Raw genomic sequence first — 10,000 nt, 5'->3', positions numbered from 1 at the left:
TTCTGTGTGTATGTGTGTGCATGTATGTATGTATGTGTATGTGTGTATGTGCCTGTGTGTATATGGGCGTGTAATGTGTGTGCATGTGTGTATGTGTTCTGTGTGTATATGTATGTGCATGTGCGTGTATGTGCATGTGTGTACATGTGTATGTGCATGTATGTGTGTATATGTATGTGTGTGTGCCTGTGTGTATATGTGCGTGTGTATATGTGTGTGCATGTGTGTATGTGCATGTGTATGTATGTGTACGTGTGTGTGTGTGTGTGCACGCTCATGCACAGTGTTGGGACTGAGCAGGGTCAGCGGGTGCCAGGCAAGTGTCTCGGCCCATCTCTGCCCCACCCCCCATTTAAAACAATGCCCAACGCCCCCCCAAACTGTCAGACCTTCAGACAACGTTGAGTTGGGGATGCCCCACCCCCCACCCCCAGGCAGAGCGGAGGCGGGCGAGGGGGGCCCACCTGCAGCTGGCTGCCATCTGCGGACAGGCTGAGGCCGGGCCTCCTGAGCAGCGGGCGTCCGTCCCTGAGCCAGGCGAGCGTGGGCGGGGGCAGGGCGTCGCTCTCGCAGGTGAGGCGCAGGGCCTGGCCGGCCAGCACGGACACGTTCTGCTCCTCTCCCAGGATGTTGGGGGGCACTGGGGGGAGAGGGGAGACGTTTCCTCAGGGCCGGGAGCACACGCCAGCTGCCGTGTGCCCTCGGGGGCGGGGGGCGACCCCGTCAGCCCCACACTCAGGGCCCAGCTGGGCCTTCGACCTCTGCTGAACTCAAGCCTCGCTTTGCTTTCTGGGTCCCACCCGGCGATGCTCAGGGCTGACTCCCGGCTCTGCACTCAGGACTCACTCCTGGCGGTGCTCGGGGGACCCTATGGGATGCCGGGAATCGAACCCGGGTTGGCCCCGTGCAAGGCAAATGCCCTCCCCGCTGTGCTGTCACTCCAGCTCCAGACACTGTATTTTGGGACAGAGAAGCGCATCTGTGTGGCGTATTGGACAAAAGACCCTCCCCTCAGCCGAGACGGGAGCGGCTGAGTTATGAGCCAAAGAAGCCCAGGCCGAAATGGCCTCTTTGATTTTGCTTTTTGGGTCACATCTGGCAATCACACTCGGGGGGGTCACTGCATTTCATTTATTTATTTATTTATTTAATTTATTTTAATTTTATTTTTATTTATTTATTTTTTTGGCTTTTTGGGTCCCACCCGGCGATGCTCAGGGGTCACTCCTGGCTCTGCACTCAGGAATCACTCCTGGCGGTGCTCGGGGGACCCTAGGGGATGCCAGGGATCGAACCCGGGTCGGCTGCATGCAGAACCAGCTACATATATGGCTCCAGCCGATATTCTCCAGTTTTTGCAATTGGGGGGTTGGCAGGGGTGGTGGGGGGTGGTGGAGGGGGTTGGGGCCCACCTGGCAGTACTTGGGGCCTACTCCTGGCTCTGTGCTCCACTTAGGACTGGGGGGTCCTATCCTTTTTGGGGGGCGAGGGTCCCACCTGGTGATGCTCAGGGGTTACTCCTGGCTCATGCACTCAGGAATCACTCCTGGGGTACCCTATGGGATGCCGGTGATCGAACCAGGGTCGGCCGCGTGCCAGGCAAATGCCCTCCCTGCTGTGCTCTCGCTCCAGCCCCGAACCCTATCTGTCTTCACTCCAGTTTTAGCACAAAGTCCTTCACGGCAGAGCTGACTCCACAGCTGGAAGTGAAGTGGTGCAGCAGCTGGGGTTCGGGCATAACCAGGTCCCATAAGTGGGCTAAAGACCATCCCCCCCCATCGGCGGTTTACAAGAGAACCCCCCCGCTCTTGGACCTCGGGTGGAAGGAGATGCCGCAGACAGTCCAAGGGAGCAGAGTGCTCGTTTTCTCCCAAATATTTCCCTCCCATTCCTCCTCTTTAAAGCTAAATGAGTGACTCGAGTTCAAAAGGAAACCGGAATTTCAAAACTGAGAGGGGCAGGGGGGGAGAAACAAAGAAAAAACAATGGGGCATTTGTTTCTTCGGGAACATAAAATAAACTTAATTGCCGCGGAAGGTATATGTTATCGAAAACACGCCAATTTGTTTTTTTTCCCTTCCTGTCTTTCATGTCCAACCTTTTGTTTAGTCTGAGCAGGACGTGCTTCTCCCTTCAGCCCCGCACTTCCTGTGTGCTGGTGCCTCTGGTTCCGAGGCTGCGGTGGGCCTGTTTCTCATCCCCCGCCTCAGAGTCATTAAGTTTAATTACTAAAATCAGAATTGCCGGGGCGGGGGCATCTGCAGAGACGCTGGAGGATGTGCAGATGCCCTCGGAGATTCTCGGAGCTGTTTAAGGAAAAAGTCCAGGGGCAGGAGCGAGAGCACAGCGGGGGAGGGCGTTGGCCTGGCACGCAGCCGACCCGGGTTCGATCCCCGGCATCCCACAGGGTCCCCCGAGCACCGCCAGGAGTGATTCCTGAGTGCAGAGCCGGGAGTCAGCCCTGGGCATCACCAGGTGGGACCCCCCCAAAAAAAATAAAATGCAGTGACCCCCCCTCCCCAGAGACCTGGAGCAGAACCGGCCCAGGCGGTTCCCCGGAAACCATGTGGAGTCAGAAGCTCCTCAGTGAGGCTCCCGGAACCCTGTAGACGGCCACCAGGCCCAGCACCCGCCTAACACAACGACCCCGGCACGGTCACTCCAAGCTTTCTCTTTCTGCTGTCCCCGGACTCCCTGATGAGCCGAGGGCCTGGAGCAGCCCCCCTGCCACAGGGACAGGAGGGAGTGTCTCACCGTAGACCCTGAGGTCGACGTCCCTCTGCTTCTCGCCGGCCGGGTTCACGGCCACGCAGGTGTACCTCCCTGTGTCGCTGATCTGGGCGCTGGCCAGGGCTAGCACTCGGCCCCCGGACAGGACCTGGAGAGGGAAGCAGGAGGGCTAAGACAACGAGCCCCCCTCGGCCAGGGAGAGACACCGAGAGAAACGCCTTTCGGAGAACAAGGCACGAAAGGTGGGACCACAGGGGAGGGGTTCCCCGCGGGATGTTTCCCAAAGGGTGAGCGTCGTCGTCGGAGCTACTTTCCCCCCTTCCATGAAGGAGAGTGCAGGAGAAGAGAACCCTCGGGGGGAAGGAGCACAGGACTAGCTCCTCCCGGGAGGACGGAGCCAAGGGCCGCTCTGTCTGTCCAGGGAGAGGAGTGAGAGAGAAAGAAGAGCTAATCCTCTCCCTCGCTTTCCTCAGGGACAACAAGCAACTCACGCCGACCTCATTTATTCGTCAATTAAGAATTAGCTACAGCAGGGAGGGCGTTGGCCTGGCACACGGCCGACCCGGGTTCGATCCCCGGCATCCCTAGGGTCCCCCGAGCACTGCCAGGAGTGATTCCTGAGTGTAGAGCCAGGAGTCAGCCCTGAGCATCGTCGGGTGGGACCCAAAAAGAAAAAAAAAATCTATTGTGCAGCTCACACACACACACACACACACACACGGTTAATGACATTTATTAAGCTGGTGGCACTTCTAAAACATGGACAACAGTTTGCACCTACTATGACGCTCGTTTCTTCAAATGCTGGATTTTTGAGAAAGCTTAAAAAGCAAAAATGTGGGAGAGGCAGGTTCACTAACTAGGGGAAAATCACATTAAATTAGGACACTTGAAATGAGATACTTTGGCTTCGGTACTTTTATTGAAGGAAGGCGCGTATATATATATATATATATGTATATATATATATACATATATATATATTTTTTTTTCCGTAAACTCATTCCTCATCATGTTGCCTTGGACATTTTTATTTGTCATTTGGTATCTTGGTTCTTTTCTGGATTGTGGTTCTTGAGCCACACTCAGCTATGCTCAGGCCCAGGTGGACCTGGGAACCGAACTGGGATTGGTGCGTGCCACGTTGGTGCCTTAAGCACTAACTGTGCCTCACGGAGTCCCTTGTAGCCACTGCTGGGAGTGGCCGGGGGAACGGCAGAAGGCCGGGGAAGCGAATGGCTAGAACACGGCATCTGTGGACGAGCCAGAGAGTCCCTGGAGACACCGAGCTTTGAGCACATGCGTCAAGGAGTCCCAGTCCTGTGCCCACAGATGGTGCGTCTCTGTGCCAACAACCTTTGCTGATTCTTTGCATTTTATTTTTTTGCTTTTTGGGTCCCACCCGGTGATGCTCAGGGCTGACTCCTGGCTCTGCACTCAGGAATTACTCCTGGCGGTGCTCGGGGGACCCCATGGGACGCTGGGAATCGAACCCAGGTCGGCTACGTGCCAGGCCAACGCCCTCCCCACTGTGCTGTCGCTCCAGCCTCACCTTCGCTCCAGCCCGAGGAGGGTGCTGGCAGTGCCCGTGGCCAGCCGGGGTTCAATTCCCGGCATCCCACAGGGTCTCCGGAGCACTGCTGGGTGTGCAACCCTGCCTCCCCGCCCCCCAAATAAGAAGGACCCGAGACATGCATAAGGGACACGCAGAGTACCTGGATGCCGCTGTCGAACCCGGACACGGGGCTCCCGTCCTTGAGCCAGGTCAGGCCCGGGGCAGGGATGCCCCTGGCCTCACACTCCAGTGTCACCGGGCCATTCACCACCACGGTCACCACGTGGCTGCTGCCGGAGATGGTCGGGGGCACTGAAAGTCCGACGGGGGAGGGAGAGAGAAGTCAGGCGGGGGGGAGGGGGCCGTCACGGGGAGCCCCACCCCAGGGTGCCAGGACGGCCGGCGGAGTCGCCACCCTCAGGAGAGGAAAGGAGTGGTTTGCCGCCTGGCTTAGGGCATTCAGGTGGGACGGTCAGGGCGGACTTTTGATGTGGAGCGTGGGTGTGCCTGTGTGTGCACACGTATGTGCGCGTGTATGTGTGTGTGTGTGTGTATGTGTGTGCATGTGTGCATGTGTGTATGTGTATGTGTGTGCATATGTGTGTATGTCTGTGCATGTGTGTATGTCTGTGCAGTGTGTGCACGCATGTATGTGCATGTGTATGTGTGTGCACGTATGTGTCTGTGTGTGCCTATGTGTGTGCATGCGTGTGTGCATGTGTGTGTGCGTGTATATGTGTACAGTGTGTGCCTATGTGTGCGTACGTGTGTCTGTGTCTGTGTGTGCAAGCATGTGTGTGCGTGTCTCTGTGTGTGCATGTGTGTGTGTGCGTGTGTGTGTACATATGTGTCCCCCACTATCACTACCAACCCTTCTTAAAAGCACTGATTTCAGACAATTAACAACTTGGAAACTTTTTTTTTCAGTTTTGGGGCCACACCCAGTGCTGACTCCTGACTCTCCATGCAGGGGTCCCCCCTCATGGGCTTAGGGGACCTCCTGGGGTACCGGGGGTGGAGTCCAGGTTGGCAAGGCAACACCCTCCCGCTATCCTATAGCTCTGGCCTCACATTTCTCTAATACTGATGGTTTTTGGTTTTTCTTAAACCAAAGTCCCTTTTACCACGGAAATGAACATATCGACTGGCTCTGGGGATGGAGAATGTGGGTGTCTCCTTGGAGAGTCCGTCATTGTTCAGATTAATGTAGTCTGGACTGCTGAACGTTGGTGTTTTCTAAAAGCGTGTTAAAAATTGGGGGTGGGAAGTGGCGGGAGAGATGCTGGGACATTGGTGGTGGAGAACGGGCACTGGTGGAGGGATGGGTGCTCGATCCTTGTATGACTAAAACATAAGCACAAAAGTTTGTAAATCTGTAACTGTATCTCATGGTAATTAATTAAAAAATTATTATTATTATTTTTGTGCCTTTTGGGTCACACCCAGAGATGCACAGGGCTTACTCCTGGCTCTACACTCAGGAATTACTCCTGGCGGTGCTCAGGGGACCCTATGGGATGCTGGGAATCGAACCCGGGTCAGCCACATGCAAGGCAAACGCCCTCCCCGCTGTGCTATCGCTTGAGCCTCTCATTAAAAAAAAAAAATCTATGCAGTGAGAATTCCGTATCTGAGTCACTTACGGCATAACTAGCCTCATGTGCTAAGGGACACTTAACTTCGTGTTTGGAATGAATGAATGTTCGTCTCGTGTCACTGTGAGAGCCACTCAGACGACAACTCTGAATGAATCCCGGGCGGGGCTGCCGGCATCAGCCGGGCTATTTCCCAGCGTCCACGGCAAACGGATTCCGCGGCAGGCGCAAACAGAGCCCAGCTTGCCGGGGACTCGGCAGGAAAGCGCCTGCTGGCCAGAGCACGGAGCCTGGCAGACACGCGGCGAGAGGGCTCGTTGGAAGCCGTGGGAGCACTTGATGCGGGAGCAGCCCTCACCTTGGACCTGCAGAATGAACAGCCGCTCCGTGGCGCCCGCCGAGTTCATGGCCACGCACTTGTAGAGGCCGGCGTCCGAGACTTGCGCCCGCTCGATGTCCAGGACCTGGCCCCGGCTCAGGTGGGTGACGCCGGGGGCCCCCGAGAGGAGACGATTATCTTTGTACCACGTGACGGCTGCCGGGGAGAGAAGGGGGCCCTCTGGTGAGAACCGTCTTCACAGAGACCCGAGCACACGGACGTGGTTTATGCTCGTCACTCAAGCAGACGTGCTTTGTTTGTCTGGGGGTCACACCCGGTGCTGCTCAGGGTGGACTCCTGGCTCTGTGCTCAGGGCTGACTCCCAACTCTGTGCTCAGGGCTGACTCCTGGCTCTGTGCTAGGACTCATTCCCAGCTCTGTGCTCAGGGCTGACTCCCAACTCTGTACTCAGGGCTGACTCCTGGCTCAGTGCTCAGGACTGACTCCCAACTCTGTGCTCAGGGCTGACTCCTGGCTCAGTGCTCAGGGATCAGTCCTGGAAGGCTTGGGGGACCATCGGGAATGTGAACCAGGGTCAGTGCTATGCCAGGTGAATGCCTTAACCCTTGTACTACTGCTCTCTGTTGGTTGCATATATCTCTCTAAAAACACCTAGCCAAGACCAAATATCATACAGAATTTTCGCCATTAAAAATACAGATTACTGTGGCTGGAGCGATAGCACAGCGGGTAGGGCGTTTGCCTTGCATACGGCTGACCGGGGTTCAATTCCCAGCATCCCATAGGGTCCCCTTAGCACCACCAGGAGTTATTCCTGAGTGCAGAGCCAGGAGGAACCCCTGTGCATAGCCGGGTGTGACCCAAAAAAAAAGCAAGAAAAAAATACAGATTACTGGGGCTGGAGTGATAGCACAGTGGGTAGGACATTTGCCTTGCACTCAGCCAACCCGGGGTTCGATTCTCAGTATCCCATATGGTCCTCTGAGCACCGTCAGGAGTAATTCCTGAATGCAAAGCCAGGAGTTACCCTGTGCATCACCGGGTGTGACCCAAAAAATACAGATTACTGAGTCACAGCAATCACGTCCAGTGATGAGAACAAAGGTAACAAAATTACAGACTTACCCAAGCGACTGATTTATAACGACCATCGATTTACGCCCAACCAATGCAACTGTTTTGGCGTAAGCAACGGAAGAAGTTAAATACCAGTGTCAGTGTCTCAATCTCTGTGAAATGCCTGAGTGAACCGACGGCCACAGAGGGGCCAACGAAATGACGAAGCATCACACATTCCTCGTTGTTTAAATGGGAAAAGTCAAGACAATAAAGATTCCAAAGTGACGTCACGCACTCACCGCCCGAAGTCTGTGCTCGGATCCTGCCCTTCTTCTCAGCAACTGCCCCCCTGAGCACCCTGCACAGCACGTCCTGGGCCCGGGCACCTACCGGGTGGGGGTTTTCCAGTGGCTCTGCACTCCAGCTGGACGGGGCTACTCTCCACCACGGTCTCGTTCAGCATCTTCCCAGCATCCTCCAGGCGAGGTGGCTCTGGGGACAGACGGACAGACGCTGAGCGCACACGGGGACCGACTTACCTGGGTGTCGCCGGCTCCGTCTGCTGAGACGCTGAGGCACTTGGGACACTGTGGCGTCAAACGGAAGAAGGCGGGACTCCAAGGCAAACAACGCTCGTGTTTTCGACTTAAAAGAAAAAAATCCAAGTGGATAAAATACACAAAAACCCAGAGATAAGCCGGAACGAGTCGGGAGGGCGTTTGCCTGGCATGTGACCAACCCGGGTTCGATTCCCAGCATCCATGGGATCCCTGCCCCCTGCCACCGAGCACCCACAGGAGTGATTCCTGAGTGCAGAGCCAGGAGTCAGCCCTGAGCACAGTCAAAAAAATTCTACAAATGAGGGTAAAAGCTGAACAACAACCAACAGTAACCTAGAGTGGTGGGAGTGACGTTGACTTAAATGCAAAAATAATATTAAACTCACAAGGCAACAGGATTATTTGTTAGTGTTGGGGGCCAGGGCTGAGGCCTGGCTCTGCATTTAGGGATCACTCCTGGCGAGCTTGGGGAACCTCTCGGGTGGTAGCGTATGATCCAACTCGAGACTGTCTGTCAGACACACATTTTATTTCTTTATTCAGGTGTGGGGTCACATGTGGTGGTGCTGAGTGGTTGCTCCTAGTTCAGTGCTCACCCCTAGGGTTCCTGGCAGTGCCTTGAGGATCCAACCTGGGTTTCTTGCAACCCACGGTCTGGGGTCCGGCCTACTGGGTCAGCACTCTGGTGCAAAGCTCATGCAATTAGGGTCAAAGATACAGGCAGGGTTAAAGCAGGAAAGACAGAAAAGATGCATCATGCAGGCAGTCGCCAAAGCTGGAACAACAGGTCATGTGATCGCTGAAAAAAGGAGACTGTGCAGCAAAACCCTGATGAGAGACAAAACTGGACACACTGCAGAGATGCTCAGAACCGATTCACCGAAGAGGTGGGATAATGATTAACATGCATTCACGCAGTACCAACAGTCTCAAAATACACGAGAAACTGGACAGAATCATCACAAGAAACGAGTAATTCAATCGCAGTATTTGGAACCTTCAATAAGTTCATTTAATATGGATAAGCTGACTCCAGGAAGTCCAGAAAATAGCAGACGTGAGCCGATTATTATTTTCGTAAAACAGTCCATCCAAAAGCAATCCCTGTTTAGTTACAAAGTATTGAGTCGATTTTAAAAAAGTAAAATGACACAGTTATGTTCTCCACCCACAGCAGAATTATGAATCAATAATAATTTTAAAAAAACTAATAACCACAAATATGTGGAAATTAACTTACACATTTCTAAGTAACCAACTGATTAAAGAGAAAAAAAATCACAGGAAACAAGTTAGTGAGATGAATGAAAATTAAAAGAGAACATACCGGAGCTATAGCACAGCAGGGAGGGCCTTGCATACAGCCATCCCAGGTTCAATCTCCGGCATCCCATAGGGTCCCCCGAGCACTGCCAGGAGCAATTCGTAAGCACATAAGCAGGAGAAACTCCTAAGCATTGCTGGCCGTGGCCCCCAAAAAGAACAAAACGAAGAGCAAAGCTGAAAGTACAATGTGTAGCTGCAAACAACTATTTCTATTTATTTGTTTTGTTTGTTTTTGGTTTGGGGCCACACCCGGCGATGCTCAGGGCTGATTCCTGGCTCTGCACTCAGGAATCACTCCTGGCGGTGCTCAGGGGACCCTAGGGGATGCTGGGGATCGAACCCGGTTGGCCTCGAGCAAGGTAAACGCCCTCCCCGCTATCCTACGGCCCCAGGCTACCAACAACTATTTTTAAAAGATCTCAAATCACTAAGTTCACCCTCTACCTTAACAAAAAATAAGAGTAAAAATAAACCCAAAACAAGTGGAGAGAAAGAAGGAATAAAGATTAGAGTCGGCGGTAGAAAAAAATCATGAAATAAAGTCAATAAAACACAAAATTTGGTTCTATCAATAGGATGATCAAAATGAACAAACTTTTAGCTCGGCTGACTGAGACAAAACAAGAGAGAGGAGAACAGATGACTAGAATAGATGACTAGAATCAGAAGAGGCACAGAGGTGGTGACCACCAAGGTCATTTATTCCGTAGCCAAATGAAAGGCGCTATGAATAAGGAATGAATAAGGAGCTATTACGTGTGCACAAGTTAGCCGTCCTAGGTGAAATATACACGATGCCCGGGAAGGACACAAGCCTTGGAAGCAGGAAGAAGCG

The 10,000-nt window shown here is 53.6% G+C and overlaps 1 protein-coding gene across 1 annotated transcript in view; it reads right to left on the bottom strand.

Annotated features, from left to right (window-relative positions):
• The window catches only part of HMCN1 (hemicentin 1), a 293,245-nt gene that overhangs the window by 112,463 nt on the left and 170,782 nt on the right, over positions 1-10,000 (bottom strand). The window contains 5 exon segments of the mRNA XM_055121231.1: positions 465-640; positions 2,755-2,878; positions 4,446-4,597; positions 6,239-6,415; positions 7,670-7,771. Of these exon segments, the coding sequence (XP_054977206.1) occupies positions 465-640; positions 2,755-2,878; positions 4,446-4,597; positions 6,239-6,415; positions 7,670-7,771 (731 nt within the window).

This window comes from Sorex araneus, chromosome X, assembly GCF_027595985.1.
Source record: "Sorex araneus isolate mSorAra2 chromosome X, mSorAra2.pri, whole genome shotgun sequence".
Lineage (NCBI taxonomy): Eukaryota > Metazoa > Chordata > Mammalia > Eulipotyphla > Soricidae > Sorex > Sorex araneus.
The sequence above is the reverse complement of the archived record's forward strand: the minus strand, read 5'-3'. Positions and strand labels throughout refer to the sequence as shown.